Raw genomic sequence first — 22137 nt, 5'->3', positions numbered from 1 at the left:
CCTCAAGGCAACAGTTTTCTCTGCTGGAACTTCCTACCCTGAGATTATTCTAAGAGGGCAAGTACCGAACGGGGACCTGAAACAAGATGTTGTAGTCGCATTTCGTCTTCTCCCTTCCCGAAATATTCAAAACAATCCATGTATTACCTTGCGTAAAGCTGGCTCAGCACACCATCTCTGGTCATCAACCATCAGCCGTTGTGTCGAGGACGACACCCGAGGTCGACCTTGCATCTCCTCTTCCTTGATCGAAGTCGGAAACTGGAACTCTCATTAATAATAATAAATAATAATAATCGTATGGCCTCAGCTACCGTGTGCAGACATTTCAATTTTACGCCATCTGGTTGTCTGCTCGTCAATTTCGACGTTTCGTTTTACTCTAGGCCCACTAGATGGCAGACTGAGTAAACTGAAACTCTCTTGGGCGTCTATGGCTGAGATTTAATGAATTTTTTCGGGTAAACACCAAATGTGTCACCAGAGATCTGTTACATGCCGACATCGTACGACATGGGGTGTCTAATGGACTGTTTTCCTCCCTTCAAAACTCCGACTACCTCTGCCGGGTTTGAACCCGCTATCTTGGGATCCGGAGGCCGACACTCTACCAACTGATCCACAGAGGCAGCTAAATTCTCATTGTACATCCCTTTTCCACTGGTGGCAAACAAATATCTAACCACTTCTCTGCTGCATCCTTTGTACTTTTTCTTCTAAGCACTTGTACGCCTCAGTTCTGTGCTTTTAAATAGCACGAGTTGACTCTTCTAAATCAGTTAGGTAGTATTCATTATTGCCGGGCTGATTTCAACCTCTGTTCCTGTCAGCAGTGCACTGGAGATTATCCTGTAACGTTTCAGTCCCTTTCTCCCTGCTAACACTCACTCGATTAATTATATTTTCAAGGTTGTCCTCAGAGGGATCGTTCGCCAATGCTTCAAGATGTAAACTTGATGAAGACAAACCATGTTCAGCAGGGCATCCAAACATCGCTTCGTATGGAGACCTTTTAATTCCAAAATATACAGAGCTATTCTCCATTAACTGGGCAAACCTTAGTGGACGGCTCCACTCCGCGGTGTTATGCTCCTGCATCCATGTAGTTAGCACATTTTCTGTAATCTGATTTGCTCGCTCTACGCTGTCTTGGCTCCGGCTGTGTCCAGGTTTACCGCGCATAACCTTGAAATTGGGCCACAGTGTAACCGTACAACAGGGTTACAGATTCCATTCAGTATTTATTATTATTATTATTATTATTATTATTATTATTATTATTATTATTATTACTATTATTATCATCATTATTAACCCGATTCATTAGATTTTATATTCTGTTTCTCATCATTTAGACTGTAATAATTAGGTATCACGCATATTATTGTATTTAATCATAGGTTAAGTGAATATGTTTGTAATTATGCTATATATTAGCAAGTGAGATTTGTTGGTTTGATATAGTCATTCTGTGGCTTGTAAATCTAGCCAGATGTGTTGGCAGAGTATTTTGCAATCGAAGCTATGTTTAACTGAGAATGTTATGTGCAAGTAGGTTTTCCGATGACTCATGCAGCATAGTCAACTGTAATCCGCTTGGGTACGCTTATACGACACATGACTGATGACATCAGTGTGTGGGCACGTGATTGCGACCAAGTGTCTGTATTCCCCAGCTACTGTATGTTGAGGTGGAAGGGATGAGCATAGAGTAGGGAAACGAGTCGTCATCGCGAAGTTATAAAAGTCGAGGCAACGGTGGTGAGAGGTATCATATCTAACAGATCATATGTATCAGTCAGATGTATCAAATGGAAGAAGTGGTCTTAGAGTGATGGTCAGAGCTAAGAGTTGTGTTTGAAGAAGTCTTGTAATAATCGAGGTCTACAAGTGGTGGTTGTATCCGAGCAGAGATGGGTACTAGAAACATCATCTTCTTGTGAGGATGGACTTCACAAGATGTTTCAAAAATATTTTCCGATTTCTTATAATATATTGAGTAGACGTAATTACATTGGAGCTCCCTACACGCGTACATGGTATGTAGGCCAACTCCTTGTTATATAAGAAGATAACAGCAGACGGCTCCCGACTTCAGCTCATAGGTTTTCCCAAGAATTTCAAGTTCAACAGCGGTGTATGCAGACATGAGGTAATTAAAGCATCAGACATGTTATGCATTCATAACATGAAGAAGAATGTAATCAGCGGCGATATCACATCTCACTTCAAGTTCATGCCAATAGCGTTTTTTTGTTTAGATTAAATTTTCTTTTTAATATTACTGCAAATCTCACTATATATATTTTTTTTGTTAAATTAAAAGACGTCAATGCTTGTTCATTGTGACGTCAATTATAGTCATAAACTCAGTTTTATTTTAATTATAATAAGTGATTCCAGTTCCATGTACAATCCTCAATTGTGGAAATGCAACAGTAATTTAATATTGTCCTGATCCATATCCCTGTATATTGCCAGATGTGTGAGTTTATCACCTCACGCCTTGAGATAATTGATATAAGAGGTATGCTCTACCAAATTTTGTTGTTTTTATTTAAAAAGCAACTGGCGCTCAAACAAATGTTATGTATATTGTGTGAAGGAGATGAAGGTATAAGAGTAGTGGTTAGAGTAGCAACAACAGTTCAGTTAAGCTGCTCATTATTGTGTTAATGAGCTCTCGACCATTGTCTGACTGCAACAATGAGGTATCACCTAACAACGTAAAAATGCCAATAATGTTATCGGATAGCTCCTCAGCATTTTAGAACTTGAGTGACCTGAGAACAACGAATTTAATGAGATAATCCTGATAAACCATTATGAATGTATAGTCTTCATCTGGTTGCGATTGGAAGTCAATGAGATGAACTTGACATCTGGAATTTTACTATCTGAACAGCATAGGTTTCACTATTCACTACTATTCCTTTCTTCTGACATAAGCTAAATCTGAACATCTCTGTATTTTATATTATGGTAGTTTGACTTTCAGCATTTTATCATTTTATGATTCAGTCGCGTCCACCGTAGCTAGTCGTTGCATGAGCATCATGCAGAATAACATACAGTTCTTCATCATAAACATAGTACTTAATCCTGCCTTCTTCAGTTACAGGTTGTATTAATTTCGTTATTCCATTCACCTCGAGCACTTCATATCTCTTCTAAAACTTGCCTCCTTTCGTCCAGATTTTAGAAATTTAACCTTGCTTGACTCGTACCTTTCCGTGTCCATGAAGACACAATTATAAGACCTAATTCTTGTATATTACATTCGGTTTTCAGTAATTAACAGTAATTTTCATTCCGTTGGGGTGTTGTAGAAAAAAATCGTACAACTAAGTAGTACTGTAGTGTAGTAGTAGCTTATATTAATTACCTTGTTGTTGTGTGATCTTTGTGAACTATCCTAGACAATATTTCTTCCCTTTCATTTTTATAGACAATATTTATTTCCTTTCATTTTTATTTACACAGAATAAGTTATTTTTCCTTTTCTTCCCATTATTCCGCAAATAATGGCTAAGCAGTGCAAGTATAGGAACTGTGGGTGTGGCCAGGCATTAAGAAGTATGAGGGAGGAGTTGTAGAGTTTGAGGGAGATGATTAGGATTCTCTCAGAGGACAGGAGGGAAAGTTGGCCTTCCTCAAATAATTTACAGGATACAGTTGGTGTAAAGGAGGAGAAATGTAGTGTAGTGGAAAGGAAAAGACAGGTGGAACAGGGTCATGGGAGGGAGAAAAGGGAGCAGGAAGTAGCTTCTTCAGCAGTGGGAGAAGATAGGACTGACCAGGAGGGAAGGGGATCAAATGAGGTGGACAGGTGTCTGTGAGAAATCGGTACGAGTCATTGCAGGTAGAAAAACCGAGGGAAGATGAGGAACAGTGAACTGTTGCTGAGATGTGTGAAGTGGGAGGAAGGGAAAAGGTAGGAAAGGGAAATGTAGTGTAGTGGAAAGGAAAAGACAGATGGAACAGGGTCATGGGAGGGAGAAAAGGGGGGAGGAAGTAGCTTCTGCAGCAGTGAGAGAAGATAGGGCTGACCAGGAGGGGAGGGGATCAAATGAGGTGAGTAGGGTTGAGGCTTTCGTCATGGGGGATTCCATCGTTAGACATGTGGGGAAAGTGTGTGGAGGAAAGGGAACCAGGGTAGAGTGTTATCCAGGAATTAGGTTGAGGCAGATGTTGAGGAAAGTAGAAGAGAAGGAAGAGGGAAAGGAGAAGGTGATAGTGTCACGTTGGTACTAACAACGTAAGGCATCAGGTATAAGTACCAACATAGTTGGGGATGTGTGGGATCTGGTAAATGCAGCACGGATGAAGTTTAAGGAAGCGGAGATTGTTATCAGTGAAATACTGTGTAGGAGGATAGTGACTGGAAGGTGATTGGGGATTTAAATGAGACTATCGAGTGGGTATGTAAGGAACTAGGAGTGAGATTTCTAGATCCTGATGGGTGGGTAGGAGATAGTGATCTACGCTCAGATGGCCTTCACTTAAACCGCAGTGGTACATATAAGTTAGGAAACTTGTTTAGAAGGGTTATAGGCAGGTACATTCAGGGAAACGGGGTGGCCTAGGGGGCGGTTTTAAGCGAACAGGGAACTGGAAATCAAGTAGGGATGGTATAAAAATGTTAGTGTTCAACTGTAGAAGCATTGTAAACAAAGGAATCGAATTAAGTACGGTAATTTAATAGATATATACTTACCAGATATTGTAATATGAGTTGAATCATGGCTGAGACATGATATAATGGATGCAGAAATATTCTCACGGGACTGGACTGTGTATCGTAGAGATAGGATAGGAATGGGCAGAAGAAATGAGTGTACATCCTTTCTGTGGACAGAGTAGAAATAATCGAAGAAATTTTACAAGGTTCCAAAGTCATTTTGAAGTGTAGTATGATTATCCATTAGGGCATTTATGTGGTACTTATAGGTAAACCGTAAACTACAGGCTACTGAAAGGACCTTTGGTGTAGTGACAGTTTGTTTTTTAATATTGTTGGAAGTTCAACTTAAGGATAATCATGGTTGTTAGTGAGGTGACTGTCATGTATCTTTACTAATCTGGACTATGGTGAGCAAGTTTCCTGAAGTGATCGTCTTCCCCCTCCCCTCAGTAGTATTATATTAATGGTCGGGCGTGGCTCGATTTTCGGAGGGGAGGAATATGAAACAGGTGTAGAATCTCTGTGAGGTGGAAAGTGTTTGTAGAATATTTATTTGTACAGTAAATCATTTAAGTAGTACTTTCTTATTTGTATTCAATTCAGCTACCTAACCTGTACAGTGTAAAAATATTTTTCTAACATATGTTGGTTGTAACTAGTAGATTATATTTTTATATTAACTGGAACAGTCCAGAAAGTTTGTGACGCGCACTTTTTGAACTGGGTGTGTTGGCCTTTGTTAGTTATGCATTCTAGAAATATGTTCTTACTATTCTGGAAATGGAAGATTCGCGATAGTATATGTTCGAGAAAGTGGTTTAAACATCGCGACCGAAGAAAGAGTTGTGATTGGTGAATACGGGCAAGCTCCTGCGTTCTGATTGGCTACTCCAAGGCCAGGGTCTCCTTTTCAAAGAGAGCTAGACAGCATTTCGTTGTCTGTCTTGAGCCTGTCTGTCTTTGGTCTGCCGTCCGTCGGAGTTTTTACGTCGTGGGTGACTCCTCGCTTTCAGGATGGGCGGCCTTAAGGTAAGCACGGTTACTTTCAAACCCGTTTTAATTTGCATTTAATTTTCGTTAAAGTATCACACAGTAGATTGTCCTAATCGCCACTCTATTAAACTGATGTTTTGGAAAGGTACGTTTAACTTCAATCTAAATTGTAATAGCATATTTTGTTTTTCTTACCTTCAAGATTATATTGTACTACTTGGTTTGTAATTAGATGTGCGGTCTTCGCTAGACTCTTTGAACTTATAGGAAGCTCTTGTCAAGGAACATCTAATTTCTTTGTCTCAAAGAAAGTGTAATTTGTATTTTACAAACTGTGAATCGGTATTTTCCGCATTGCTGAACTTGTTCGTAATTATTTTTTAAAGTCCATTGTTAAATAATATTTTTGAAAATCAAAGATCACCGTTGAAATTTTCGAAACCTGCAGCATCCTAGACATCCCCATGCCCTTGGTAGGTTCCTAGCACCGTTCCACGTTCCTGTTGTGTTATCATCAAGTTGCCCTCACTGACATTTACTTGTGCTGTTTTCGCCGCAGTTCATTACATGATTATGGTGTGTATAGTGTTTGAGGTACCTTGTAATTTAATTTACATTCGTCCCTTTAACTGTGTTTGTGTAACCGCTGAAGTAAAGGTTACAGTTGTAATCTGAACATACCATTCGCCGCCAAACTATTCACTTTGATCATATTGTTCTTGTTCTCGATTTTAATGTAAGATGTTGTACTGTACCGCTACTGCAATCTGAATATCAACATAATTCACTTGTTGCTTTCACGGCCCGTGCTTATAGACATGATATAGGCTTTTGAGCTTACGCCGTATCAAGAAAATAAGGTGAAATTTCGCAGAGAACAGTGCTCTGTGTCATCAGAGGAAAATCTCGAAGATCCACGAGAAAGGCTTCTTAAACAATGAGCCAGTGCTAGTGTCTACCAGCGAATGTAACTCTCCTGGAGGCTGCGTACGGCTCATTGTTTAAGAAGCCTTTCTCGTGGACAGTCGAGATTTCCTTCTGATGACGCAGAGCACAGTTCTCTGCGAAACGTAAAGAATTTCACCTTATTTTCTTGAGACGGCATAAGCCCAAAAGCCTATGTCGTGTGTAGGCCTATAACATAATTCACTTGTATCAGTGTGGTTATAACACTCATGCATGAGCGCACCACACACGCACAAGCACCTTAATTATGTTCTGTCATCATTTTGTAGGTATAGGTTGATCACGGCTACGCTACTGCCATGACTGCTGGTAGTGGTGATTGTTTTTTAAGAGGAAATACTTTCTTAACACAACCCACAACAGAAAACCGTATTTGAGTACTTTAACGTGTTTGGATAACAGTGTGTTCGTAACTAAAGGCATTCTAATCCGAGTACCCAGTTCTCAGTTATTGTTTCTTGTTCCAGGTGTCGTAGAGATCCTCCAGGGAATGAGCTTAGTCTAAATGGCTCCCGTCTAGTGCCACACACAATCGTCTGGAGTCTCTTCAGCAGAGTTCGGTGTTCATCACCGGGGAGTCCTGTACCCCAGGAGCCGGCAATGGCTTCTCCGATGTCAGGAAGTACTTAGAGGGAAGCAGGAAGCAGTGCGATATGTAAGTGGAAATGGGTGCTTATTAAAACGAAATTTTTAAAAGCAGAATATGTGAGTTTTTGGACACACTACAAGCCTCTCAATCAGCAGATGGTGAATGTGGTTATTGCTTGTTGGTGGTGTGGCTGTTTTAAATAAGTGTGATAATATTAGAATTCACATTAATTTGCATTTCAAATAGGAATATGTGGTTAGATATCGCTCTTTCACTACTCCATTTTGGGTTCAAGTATAATTATATTGATCGTTCAACTTCAGCTATCGAGTTGCAGACGTTCTTAACCAAGCGACATATGGGTCACCTGCTTACCAATTGCGCTTCTCCCACTGTGCTAGTGTCTACCAGCGAATGTAATTCTCCTGGAGGCTGCGTACGGATGAATAATGAATTTGTTGAGTTGTGGTGGTCGTCATTTTGTTTTAATAGGAAGTACAAGTTGGCAAAAAATCTACAGCCTGTTTCCAGTCATTCGACCGGGTCAGGAATGGAATGAATGAAATCCCCATCTATAGTCCAAATACTTAGTAAACGTCCTTCAGAGTGACCGGCGGGGCGTGGTCGTGTAGGTACCGTGGGAGGTCTTAGTGCGTTCTCTCTCTTCCATGTTCGCTATCTCTTAACACGCTTGTTGACACGTTGTGTACAACCACTGCGCACAGCGCTTAGCACAATGTGCAGACAAAGACTGGACAACGAAGAGGAGATCCTCGATTGCCCCTTCCACATGCGCGACCGATTACCGCGCAGGACGTTTACTAAGTATAGCGGCAAGGATAGGAACTGTGCCGGCTGCCGAAGCTTGTCGCACTGCTGTGGGGCAATGATTAATGACTGAAAGATGAAATGAAATAGTTCTGGAGAGTGTTGCTGGAATGAAAGGTGACAGGGGAAACCGGAGTACCTGATGAAAACCTATCCCGCTTCCGCTTTGTCCAGTACAAACTCACGTGGAATGACCGGGATTTGAACCACAGAACCCGGCGGTCAGAGGTCGGCGTGCTGCCGCCTGAACCATGGAGGATTCTCTTAACAATCTGAATGGAAAAAAAAATTACACTTGAAACATTTATTTTAAGAATGAATTTCAAAAACAAGGCAAAAATATTAGGGCGAAATGAGCGCAAATATAACAACAACAGACACTTGAATTTTATATGCGCTTGCGTAATCCTCTCTCTCACACAAAGCGAATGACAAGATCAGCAGCGTTCTCAATTTCAGCTAGTATGAGATCGAGTGTGTCCTGGGGCCCTCGTTCGGTCTTACGCTAGAGAGGTCAACGCATTCTGTGAGGATGTGGACCACAGTTTGTTCGACACCACATGAACGCAGGTGGTGTTCAGAGCCCCTGGTCTCCCACTTAGTCACCTTTCACGACAGGATCGTGGATGTTTTCTATCGTACCCAACCACAGGGGTTTGACCAAGGGAGGTCAGATAGGAAATATAAAGGCGAAGAGAATGGCACAATTAAGCAATAGCAGACTCAGGTGAAGGAAATGTGGTCGCCAGCCCTTACTCCAATTTGGGAACTCCCAGTCCCCACTTTCAGCCAACTTGTACGACAGAAAGGGGATACCATGGATGTATTCTACACCACACACCCACAGGAGGAGCGATAAGGTAACTTTATCACACACTTCGTGGCCTACTGTATTACATCACTGCCTTGATGAGGTCACCTACATCATGAAGTTAGTGATTATTTCGTCGTGAATTTCAAAGAGAAATTTTCACATTCTATTGTAAAAGATTTATTGCTATAATATAAAGGAAGATATTTTTACATTTTTAATACATTTCGTACATTACAAAGTAGTCCGCAGTACACGAACTACTCTCGCCACGCTATTGGAGGTCGGGTATGCAGAGTGATTGTGATTGTGGTAGTTTATCTGCTATGTTGTGAATTGTGGTGAATAGCTAAACGCAATGGCGATGGTTTTGTTGTTGTCAATTAAATAAATCATGCAGTTCCTTCGTCAACATGTGTTTCTTTTCACAAATTATATGTTATGATTCTACACAGCATTAACAACCTGTTCCCCTCATTTTTGTACTGAGTATATGTTAAATTACAGTATGTAATGAACTTCTTTGTACTCGTGTAATCTAAGCACTCATTTATTACCCCGTGCTTGAATCTTTCGACTCATGCGATAAAGGTCTATTGTAAGCAAATATTCCATAGATAACTATTCTAATATGTAATTGTTTGATGTGGGCAAAATAGCATCCTTAAGAAAGGCGTACCTTGATTGTGGTAGTCTGCATTTTATGTTCTTCTTACTCCTCCCATCGTTAGTTGAGGCGTTGACATGGTTAAGATGGTAAGTAAAAAAAAAATTAAACAATGGAAATTTAGTTTGTACGTGGAGTAGTAAACGCTCGTGTCAGCGACGTGGTAAAGGTACTAAGCCAACTGGTAGAGTAGATAAATTTCTAGGATTGACCTGTGTTAAGTCTACGATACAGTGACTCTATGGCAGGTGAGGCCAACGAATGGTTCATTCTGATTGGCTCCGCCATCTTTTAGCCAAATGTTCCGTCAGCTGATTTAAAGGTATGTAGCCTATTCCGCACAGAATAAGATCACTCTTTACGCGAAGTACAGGCTACTTGTTTTAACTTTGATAAACTCTCTCCAGCTTTTCCCAACTATTTCTGGGGTCGCTGGAACCATCCAGAATCATTTTGGTTTTGGCCAGAGGTTTAAGACCAGATGCCCTTCCTAACGCCAAGTTATTCATGATGATCGACCGGGATTGGAACCTCGGCCTTCCGGGTGGGAAGCCAGAAGCTAAGCCACTGAGCGAATCACCTGTTCTAATTTTAATTCTACCGAAAGTATGTTTTTATTAAACACACGGGATTATTTAGTATTATTAGTTTCTAAATTTGTGTGAATTTACGTATTTCTGAAGTCTTACGGATTCAGAAGCAGATCCGGAAAGGGTTTCAAAATGAAGTTGGACAATTGCTTGTTTTTCAGCTCTGAAAGTAGCACGTTACGCAAGACGCTCCCAGCAACGAGTACAGTTGTCTCATGCATTGTAATCGTAACAATAATAGCAAAATGGGTTAGTAATTTTATGGAGGCCAAGGCAGTAAATGTCAGATTTCTCTGTTGATATTCGCCGTACCTTTTTTTTTCTTTATCTATTTGCTTTACGTCGCACCGACACAGATAGGTCTTATGGCGACGATGGGACAGGGAAGGGCTAGGAGTGGGAAGGAAGCGGCCGTGGCCTTAATTAAGGTACAGCCCCAGCATTTGCCTGGTGTGAAAATGGGAAACCACGGAAAACCATCTTCAGGGCTGCCGACAGTGGGGTTCGAACCTACTATCTCCCGAATACTGGATACAGGTCGCACTTAAGCGACTGCAGCTATCGAGCTCGGTATTCGCCGTACCGAAAACCTGTACGTAACGAACGTTGATTAGAATATAATTTTCCATATTTTACGTTTCGTGCGATTTTACCGTGTAAGGAAAAATAACGAAGACTTTCAGGATTATATTCTTTTTCACATGGTTCATGGCGTGGGTTACTGTAGTCACGTCCTAGTTAGTGGCCTAGTAAGTGGTCCTGAGAGTCGGTATACCAGTTGCTACGCAATGGGAGTGGACATTTCGGACATATTCTGAATCATGACCCTCCTTGTGCTCACGCGGCTAGCACTATACAATCCACTGGTGGTCCCTAAACCGTTAGAGCAGAGATCCTCACTTGGACTATGTGTTAGTAGGGTAGCATCCTGCTTCACGAATTTACCGAGCTTAGACAATTTTAAGCAAGCCGCACAGTTGTGGGAAGAGCGGTAGAAAAAGAAGAAGAAGGTAATGATAACAATAAAGTAAACTCTTGTCCTCATCCCGAGGTGGTGCAGCTCTTTTCAGGCACACCCCCATTGCAGGTGAGCTGCATGTACCATTTCAACCACATACCAGCCATCCTGCCATTCTTAAATTTCTGGCAGCACCGGGAATCGAACCCGGGCCCCCGAGGACGGCAGCTAATAACACTAACCGTTACGCTACGGAGGCGGACATGATAACAATAATAACAAAGTATTGGCAAAATCGATATTATATTTTACAAGTTTCTGTACGTCGCTCCGACTCAGACAGGTCTTATGGCGACGATTGTACAGCAAAGGGCTAGGAGTGGAAAGGAAGCGGCCGTGGCCTTAATTAAAGTACAGCCCCGGCATTTGCCTGGTGTGGAAAATGGGAAACCACGAAAAACCATTTTCAGGGCTGCCGTCAGAGGGATTCGAACCCACTATCTCCCGAATAATGGATACTGGTCGCACTTAAGCGACTGCAGCTATCAAGCTCGGTGCAAAATCGATAGCAGCAAATAGAATGCTTAAAATACAGTAGATATCGATCAGTATTAACCGAACCGGGGCACAGAATTAGTCGCGCATCACGGGGATCGAAACGCGGGTGATCGGTAACGAAGTCCTGAATACAGATATTCCGGGACCAGGATAACTGCTTGTTTTCACCGGGCAACAAGTGTTATTTTTTCAAACTATATTGTATAGTGTAAAAGGAAATCGTCCTGGTGGTGTTGTGAACAGCCAAGCAAATGGGGAGGAAGAAAATGATGTTGGTGAAATGATGCTTGAGGAAGTGGAAAGGATGGTAAATAAACTCCATTGTCATAAGGCAGCAGGAATAGATGAAATTAGACCTGAAATGGTGAAGTATAGTGGGAAGGCAGGGATGAAATGGCTTCATAGAGTAGTAAAATTAGCATGGAGTGTTGGTAAGGTACCTTCAGATTGGACAAAAGCAGTAATTGCACCTATCTATAAGTAAGGGAACAGGAAGGATTGCAACAACTATCGAGGTATCTCATTGATTAGTATACCAGGCAACGTATTCACTGGCATCTTGGAAGGGAGGGTGCGATCAGTCGTTGAGAGGCAGCTGGATGAAAACCAGTGTGGTTTCAGACCACAGAGAGGCTGTCAGGATCAGATTTTCAGTATGCGCCAGGTAATTGAAAAATGCTACGAGATGAATAGGCAGTTGTGTTTATGTTTTGTAGATCTAGAGAAAGCTTATGACAGGGTACCATGGGAAAAGATGTTCGCCATACTGGGGGACTATGGAATTAAAGGCAGATTATTAAAAGCTATCAAAGGCATTTATGTTGACAATTGGGCTTCAGTGAGAATTGATGGTAGAATGAGTTCTTGGTTCAGGGTACTTACAGGGGTTAGACAAGGCAGTAATCTTTCATCCTTGCTGTTCGTAGTTTACATGGATCATCTGCTGAAAGGTATAAAATGGCAGGGAGGGATTCAATTAGGTGGAAATGTAATAAACAGTCTGGCCTATGCTGACGATTTGGTCTTAATGGCAGATTGTGCCGAAAGCCTACAGTCTAATATCTTGGAACTAGAAAATAGGTGCAATGAGTATGGTATGAAAATTAGCCTCTCGAAGACTAAATTGATGTCAGTAGGTAAGAAATTCAACAGAATTGAATGTCAGATTGGTGATACAAAGCTAGAACAGGTCGATAATTTCAAGTATTTAGATTGTGTGTTCTCCCAGGATGGTAATATAGTAAGTGAGATTGAATCAAGGTGTCGTAAAGCTAATGCAGTGAGCTCGCAGCTGCGATCAACAGTGTTCTGTAAGAAGGAAGTGAGCTCCCATCGGTCTGTTTTCAGACCAACTTTGCTTTACGGGAGCGAAAACTGGGTGGACTCAGGATATCTTATTCATAAGTTAGAAGTAACAGACATGAAAGTAGCAAGAATGATTGCTAGTACAAACAGGTGGGAACAATGGCAGGAGGGTACTCGGAATGAGGAGATAAAGGCTAATTTAGGAATGAACTCGATGGATGAAACTGTACGCATAAACCGGCTTCGGTGGTGGGGTCATGTGAGGCGAATTGAGGAGGATAGGTTACCTAGGAGAATAATGGACTCTGCTATGGAGAGTAAGAGAAGTAGAGGTAGACCAAGACGACGATGGTTAGACTCGGTTTCTAACGATTTAAAGATAAGAGGTATAGAACTAAATAAGGCCACAACACTAGTTGCAAATCGAGGATTGTGGCGACGTTTAGTAAATTCACAGAGGCTTGCAGACTGAACGCTGAAAGGCATAACAGTCTATAATGATGATGTATGTAATGTATGTATATTGTATAGTGATACCAGTGTTTAATTGCTCATTGCCGGGATCAAACCGTAATCGTCATTAACAGAGCACTATACACAATTACCACGGAACCACAACAGTTGTTTGTTTTCACCATTAAAGAGTAGCAGGTCTTTTTTATTTATGTTAGTACCATCTGTAGACTGGTAGAGTATATTATGTTAACATAAATATGGATTTAGGTAGCATAATTTTGCATACCCGTTGCTTAACTAATCATATTGTCTTCTATCTTCTACGTGCGTTTATATACGTACCGGTAAATCATGCATAAAAAAGTACATTTATATGTATAGTTTGATTATTCTGATATGCAGAACCCTGTGGCCAGGAATATGGTAATGTTAATGTTGTTTATTTAAATGTAGGCTAATGTTAAAGTCATCGTATACATTATTCAACACAATAACTAAACTATTTTATGTGAGATGTATTATAACATGCCGCCTCTGTGGTGTAGTGGTTAGCGTGATTAGCTGCCACCTCCGGAGGTCGGGGTTCGATTCCCGGCTCTGCCACGAAATTTGAAAAGTGGTATGAGGGCTGGAACGGGGTCCACTCAGCCTCGGGAGGTCAACTGAGTAGAGGTGGTTTCGATTCCCACCTCAGCCATCCTGGAAGTGGTTTTCCGTGGTTTCCCACTTCTCCTCCAGGCGAATGCCGGTATGGTACCTAACATAAGGCCACGGCCGCTTCCTTCCATCTTCCTTGCCTATCCCTTCCAATCTTCCCATCCCTCCACATCCCTCAGCATAGCAGGTGAGGCCGCCTGGGCGTGGTACTTGTCATTCTCCCCAGTTGTATTCCCGACCAAAAGTCTGAAGCTCCAGGACACTGCCCTTGATGCGGTAGAGGTGGGATCCCTCGCTGTGTCCGAGGGAAAAACCGACCCTGGAGGGTAAACAGATGATGATGATGATGATGTATTATAACATACTGTGAATATTATTATAGGCCTAGCTACCAACACACACTTTCTAACCTCTTAAATGATTGTGAAGTGTTGTATACCACGTGTAAATGTAAATTTTGAAGTCTTAATGTCAGGTAGTCAGACTCTGAATATAAAAAATACAGGCCTATATACACACAGTATAAGCAAAATAAATAACTTCAAAAAACATTGATCTAGTCTCTTCTTTATTGAAATAACATTATTCTCCTTCACCTATCTGCTATTGAGTTCTTGGCTAAAACATGGCGGATGGACTGGACTTGGCCACACTACATATAGAGTCACTGTAGTCCACCAGGTTTGGCATGGAGAAGGTAGTATGCCAGCCCAAGACTCTGGTGGAATTAGGTAACTTATCACCTTTGACATTTGTTGACAATCAACTGCGTATAATTATTTCGTGTGGCTATTTCTAGCCGAGTGCAGCCCTCGTAAGGCAGACCCTCCGATGAGCGTGGGCGGCATCTGCCATGTGTAGGTAACTGCGTGTTATTGTGATGGAGGATAGTGTTGTGTGTGGTGTGTGAGTTGCAGGGATGTTGGAGACAGCACAGACACCCAGCCCCCGAGCCATTAGAATTAACCAATGAAGGTTAAAATCCCCGACCCGGCCGGGAATCGAACCCGGGACCCTCTGAACAGAAGGCCAGTACGCTGACCATTCAGCCAACGAGTCGGACAGTCAACTGCGTGTAAATCTCGTTTATAGCTATTATAATTCTCATAGCGATATTTCAGTTGCCAGAATGCCTCCGAAACCTGTTCCATTCAAAATAATGTCGTTATTGCCAGCTCCTTGACATGACGTCGTTCATACTTATTCTTTGTTTTCATAAATAGGTACCTACTAGTGTGCCCAACAATGGTTCCAGAAGAAGATGTGAAGATAATTAGGGAGGCTAAAAATTTCATGCAATCATGATGACGCCTGGGGATTTTTGTGACTTCACCATGGAAAGCAAGAGATATTTAAATACTCAGCGCCTTAATATTAGCCCTTTGAGCTGGATAAGGATTTAAAGAGCTGAATTTCCCTCAGTTAAGACAAGACAATCATTCAACCTGCCTGCTGTCATTTCTTGATGGATACAGTACTTTTGCATCTATCTCTTGGCACAGGCCAGAGTAAAGTGTAACTTCCACCGAAGTCCCAGTCTCATCCATGGCTGTGACAATATGAAAATTGCTGGGGTATGGGTAGTGCTGAGTAATGACATTCGGAGCACGACTAGTGCATCTGAGTGTTATGAAAGGTGCTGATCATAGGGTCAGTCGTGCTGCAATAGCACTTTCTGACCGAGTGAGGAAACCAATGGCAAACTACCTCACTCCTCATCTTGCCTAGTATGCCTCATATTGGTTCTGTCATTGGTGTTTGGGGTTTCCTTATAACCGCATAACCTTTGGTGGTGCTATTTGAGGATCCAACCAGCCTCTGGGCTGATGACCTAACAGACAGACAATCATTCAACGAGTTAGAACCGTGGAAGGAGCACAACATCCTCAAAATAGGGCGGTTCCATCACGCGATCAGCAACATACAGTCCTTACAACCACTTGCAAGGAGACTAACCATCAGCGAACCGTATAAATGACTTATAGGCCTTTGCTGGCGAGATGTAGTGTTTACAGTGCACTATGTCTTCAGGTATGGGCTATATCAAATTTGTTAATTTCATTGACCTGTCTCAGTCTCATCCTTGGCTTTGACAATATGAAAGTAACTGAGTTGTGAGTGATGCTAGTAATACCATTGCTTATACAGCCAGTCCCTGTTATGAATGGTGTGAAAATATCGCTCATAGGGTCGGTTGGTGCAGGCATTTCAGTGGGCTTGGCAGACTGATATGTAGTAGCAACGGCTGGCTCGGTGAGGAACGCAACTGGAAACTACCTCACTCCTCATTTCCCTAGTACGCCTCTTCAGTGACGCCTAGGCTGTTTATGACAGCTGTTGGCGGAGCTGCAGAGGATCAAACCAGCCTTCGGGCTGAGTACCCAACATACATACACAGGCTATGTTGAATATCTCAGATGAAAAATATCTTGCATATTATCGTGAAAATTGCGCATGAAATACACTGACTGACAGAGCAAATGCAACACCAAGAAGGAGTGGTTCGAAAGGGATGAAAGTTGGGAAAAAAAACAGAGACGGCACGGACGAATAATTGATGTTTATTTCAAACCGATATGCAGGTTACACAATGCGCACGGCATCGACTCAGTAGGATGTAGGACCACCGCGAGCGGCGATGCACGCAGAAACACGTCGAGGTACAGAGTCAATAAGAGTGCGGATGGTGTCCTGAGGGATGGTTCTCCATTCTCTGTCAACCATTTGCCACAGTTGGTCGTCCGTACGAGGCTGGGGCAGAGTTTGCAAACGGCGTCCAATGAGATCCCACACGTGTTCGATTGGTGAGAGATCCGCAGAGTACGCTGGCCACGGAAGCATCTGTACACCTCGTAGAGCCTGTTGGGAGATACGAGCAGTGTGTGGGCGGGCATTATCCTTCTGAAACAGAGCATTGGGCAGCCCCTGAAGGTACGGGAGTGTCACCGGCCGCAGCACATGCTGCACGTAGCGGTGGGCATTTAACGTGCCTTGAATACGCACTAGAGGTGACGTGGAATCATACGCAATAGCGCCCCAAACCATGATGCCGCGTTGTCTAGCGGTAGGGCGTAGGGCGCTCCACAGTTACTGCCGGATTTGACCTTTCTCCACGCCGACGCCACACTCGTCTGCGGTGACTATCACTGACAGAACAGAAGCGTGACTCATCGGAGAACACGACGTTCCGCCATTCCCTCATCCAAGTCGCTCTAGCCCGGCACCATGCCAGGCGTGCAGGTCTATGCTGTGGAGTCAATGGTAGTCTTCTGAGCGGACGCCGGGAGTGCAGGCCTCCTTCAACCAATCGATGGGAAATTGTTCTGGTCGATATTGGAACAGCCAGGGTGTGTTGCACATGCTGAAGAATGGCGTTGACGTGGCGTGCGGGGCTGCCACCGCTTGGCGGCGGATGCGCCGATCCTCGCGTGCTGACGTCACTCGGGCTGCGCCTGGACCCCCTCGCACGTGCCACATGTCCCTGCGCCAACCATCTTCGCCACAGGCGCTGCAACGTGGACACATCCCTATGGGTATCGGCTGCGATTTGACGAAGCGATCAACCTGCCCTTCTCAGCTCGATCACCATACCCCTCGTAAAGTCGTCTGTCTGCTGGAAATGCCTCCGTTGACGGCGGCCTGGCATTCTTAGCTATACACGTGTCCTGTGGCACACGCCAACACGTTCTATAATGACTGTCGGCTGAGAAATCACGGTACGAAGTGGGTCATTCGCCAACGCCGTGTCCCATTTATCGTTCGCTACGTGCGCAGCACAGCGGCGCATTTCACATCATGAGCATACCTCAGTGACGTCAGTCTACCCTGCAATTGGCATAAAGTTCTGACCACTCCTTCTTGGTGTTGCATTTGCTCTGTCAGTCAGTGTATACACGTCAACTGACAAACTGATTAGACAGTGATTTTTCATTAAGTATTTTATAGCACAATTTGTGCCTGGAGCATAATTAGCATAAATTAGTGACTTAAACTGATAAATGGGTTACTCCTTGATTTTGCATGATTTGTTTCCAGTAACATCTGTTTCAGAATGTCGAAAACACTACCTTCTTCTGTAAAATTAACTTTATATGGCTTACTACCTTTTCCACGCCAATGCCTCAGTTATTCTACTACCCAAGTGACAATATTCAACAACTCCTTTAAGACTTAATTTCCTATTCTAATGTTTCCTGCCTCAACTAATATTATGCGACTGCATTCCACTGCTATTATTTTGGAATTAGTGCCATCCATTTTTGTTTCGTTCTCATTCTCCAATAATGCGTCTATACTATTCAGTAATACTCCAGATCTTCTGTAGCCTTAGATCTTGCTACCTAATTTTTGTATACTAATAAAAGGTGCGATTTATTTGATTTCAGTTCGCGAGCTGTGATTGTGTGTTAACGTGATTCCGCAGCAGAAGAAGGAACTTGGACGGTATCAATTAGCGACCCAGAAAACTGAACTTACGTGATCTCTACGTTATGTATCTCAAAGTAGATTGCAGACGATGCACGATTAATGGTATTAATATATTTTAGAAGAACAATCCTTTGTTTTGAATTCCCTTCCTATTTTACCCTTCCCAGGAAACAATATTCAGTCATTACTTGTTCCTTGAGTCTTGTTGAGTACGCAGGCTGAAAGCTTAACAGCTCTGCCATAAGCTGTCATAGTTGGTCTAGGCATCACTGTAGAGGAGTACCAGGGAAGTGAGGAGTGAGGTAGTTTCCCGCTGCCTTCCTCGCCGAGCCAGAAGTTGCTATTACATATCAGTTGGCCAAGTCCATTGAAATACACACACCAATCGACCCTTTGACCAACATTTTCATACCATTCATAACGAGGGCTGGCTGGCTAAGAAACGGCGTTACTAGCGCCTTGTGATAGATGTCTTGTAATAGAGGAAATACGGTGTTGATGGTAATGATAGAGGTGATTATTGTTGTTACAGCTTATCTCTTGTATTTACTATTGACTTTTTGTATTTGTGCTTTGATCCTTTGCATGGTAGCTAGCTACTCTGTGTAACAATTAATGCTTTTAACTTCCTAAAAACCTACACGAACGGACGTTTAAAGGTAGCACGGCTGCACACGCCTGGACTTCCTGTTGGACAAAGCATGCAATCAGTATCGATGGCATCATCACTAGAATAAGCTTTCTTTTCCATGTATCATGTTTCATTCCTGTTATTAAATTATGCTTCAACTAATAAAGAATAATTTAATGTCCTACGAACCAGCCACATGGCTATTTCAATAGGGTCCACTATTAAACAAATCTAGTCCGGCCCCGCGGTGTACAGGGCAACGCGTTCGCTTCTCAACCAGCGGCCCCGGGTTCGATTCCCGGCCGGGTCAGGGATTTTTAATTGTAATTATTAATATCCCTGGCCTGGGGACTGGGTGTTTGTGACGTCCTTAATCTTCCTTTCATCGCACACAACATTCCACACTACCGCCATTCCAATCACACGCAGGTTCAGTAGGGGCAAAAGATCCACATGGGTCGACTGAATGTAAACTACGACAATTGTTACGTGCAATAGTTATTACATGTGGCGTGTGAATATGTTTCTTCATGAACGGGAAAAGATAACCTACAACATACTGAACTTCGGCATTTGTGATGGGCAGGTCACATCATTCTTCAACGTCTACATCAGCACAGCACGTCTGAATTTCAGGCCAGGCAATACTTCCTACCTATTTGCAGTTCACACAGCAATGGATAAGGAAAGTTTAAAACTATATCCCGTGCCACACAACACCAGCAGCACGCGTCACCACTTCTATCACAAACATCTACAGACGGAATGACTGTCGTTTGTTCGCTTTTCGTGGATGTCCTCATCACTAGACATCGGATTTGTATCCGAATGCAAATTTCGTTTGCCGATATGTAGACCTCCAATACCGATAAGGAAGTGCGTTTGAAGGTGAAATTGGACGAATTATTAAGTTTAATAGGGCATTCGCTGCCGGGCGAAAACCTCCTATGTGAAATATTTTAGCTTAGAACTTTGGCCTGTAATGTTCTGTCATCTAAGGTGCAATTTAGCGTGAATATTGTCAAGGCATTCTCGCTCTTCATAATGTATGTGCTGCAGGTCAGAATATTTCCAAAAATATTATCACATTGGAGGTTTCGTCCCGGCAACGACGATATGCATACTTCAAATTCCGGATTTATTGTGGCATGTTTTCAACTTTTATTGTGCCTATTTGAACGTGTTTTACTAGCAACCTTCAACAAAATGTAAAGTAGTTGATACCGTTAACACTTTCGGCAATGAAACGGTTCAAAGGGAACTGGCACTTATCAAGACACACTTCCAAACCATACCAGAATCCGTCAAGAAGCTAGAAACACGAGGGTTGCAGTAGGGGAACAGTGGAGTTCCCAAGCCATAGTGTCAGCATTTTTTTGCTGAGTCGGCACTTGAGGTCTAGTAGTGTAGCTATGCGGGTTCCGACCCTAGGTCATTGACCCCTGGTATAGTAGTTGTACAATGTCGATTTTGCGAATTTGCATAAGAGAGCAAGCCTAACCTTACAGTCGCTTCCCGACACCTAAGAGAGCGAGCCTAACCTCACACCTAACCACATGGAGGAGCCTATCCTCAGTTTTACGGGCAGATGCCCTTCCGGACGTGAATTGTGCAAGATGGCGGCTTTAAAAAGACGGCCTAGGGGCGCTTGCGCCAGATGGCGGCTTTACATAGCCTCTTATGAGACGGCCCAAGGGCTACTGCGCAAGATGGCGGCTATACATAGGCTCTTATTAGACGGCCCCGGGGCGCTTGCTTAAGATAGCGGCTGCTCTTATGAGGAGGACCAGGAGCGCTTGCGTAAGATAGTGGCTGCTCTTATGAGACGGCCTAGGGGCGCTTTCGCAAGATGGCCGCTGCTCTTATGAGACGGGTCCAAGGGCGCTTGCGCAAGATGGCGGTATACAAAGACGGCCTAGGAGCACTTGCGCAAGATGGCGGCTATACATAGGCTCTTATGGGATGGCCTAGGGGCGCTTGCGCAAGATGGTGGCTATGAGACGGCCTAAGGGCGCTTGCGCAAGATAGCTGCTGCTCTTATGAGGTGGCCTAGGGGCGCTTGCGCAAGATGGTCTCTGCACTTATGAGACGGGTCATAGAGAGTAACCTTGTTAACGAACATGACTAAACAAGCATAACTATGACGAATTACGTCATAGTCGTATTATTGTGTAAAGACAATAATGTTATTGTGACATTGCATTCTCTACTTCCCACTAACTACTTTTTTACGGTTTTTGGAGACGCCAAAGTGCCGGAATTTAGCCCCGCAGGAGTTCTTTTATGTGCCAGTAAATCTACCGACACGAGACTGACGTATTTGAGCACCTTCAAATACCGACGGACTGAGCCAGGATCGAACCCACCAACTTGGGGTCAGAAGGCCGGCACCTTAACCGTCTGAGCCACTCAGCCCAAGTACACCCGAAATGATTATGTTAACCCAATGAACGGCCCTGATTATGCTAACGTAATGTTGACACATGGCATAGCAGCACTTCACACAATAATTGTAACATTAGTAGTGAAACGTTTGGAGACCGAGAATGTAATAGTTTTTTATCCGTTAAAGAACATGAGTACAAAAACTCTATTGAGTCTAATTATTGATATTTAACCACATGGACGAACTTCAAGTGGGTGTAGTCTGCTTGATAAGAGATAATCACAACATGAATCGGAAGGTGTTGGAAGTGTAAAACTCTGCGTTACAAACCCACCTTCGCTCAAAGTCACTATTTATATCTGTGTAACACTGTATAGATTGCTCTGTCACACTTATAAGTTTTGTTATACTCCAAGATGCAGTCAAAGATTTCCGCACGTAAGCACAGATTGTTGTAAAATACACTTGCATTTAAATCACTCGACACTTTGAAGCACATTGGCACTGTCGGAATATCACAATATAAATTATATTCTATCTAAATAAATGTTTCGAGGAACACGCATAGGTTCACCTCAGAATTATTCTCAATATGATGTAGCCTATGCACACTACAATTTTGTCATCGAC

General features: G+C 42.9%; 1 protein-coding gene across 2 annotated transcripts in view; it reads left to right on the top strand.

Annotated features, from left to right (window-relative positions):
* Nucleotides 1-18617, top strand: part of LOC136876877 (uncharacterized) — a 186576-nt gene extending 167959 nt beyond the window's left edge. For both annotated transcript variants that reach the window (XM_067150634.2, XM_067150633.2), the window contains exons 28-29: nucleotides 7111-7298; nucleotides 18448-18617. In XM_067150634.2, coding sequence (XP_067006735.2) covers nucleotides 7111-7273 — 163 coding nt within the window. In that variant the 3' untranslated portion in view covers nucleotides 7274-7298; nucleotides 18448-18617. The remainder of the gene's footprint in view (nucleotides 1-7110; nucleotides 7299-18447) is intronic.
* Nucleotides 18618-22137: the final 3520 nt, after the last annotated feature.

This window comes from Anabrus simplex, chromosome 7 (assembly GCF_040414725.1).
Source record: "Anabrus simplex isolate iqAnaSimp1 chromosome 7, ASM4041472v1, whole genome shotgun sequence".
In the NCBI taxonomy this organism is placed as follows: domain Eukaryota; kingdom Metazoa; phylum Arthropoda; class Insecta; order Orthoptera; family Tettigoniidae; genus Anabrus; species Anabrus simplex.
This window is presented reverse-complemented; position numbering and strand designations above follow the sequence as displayed.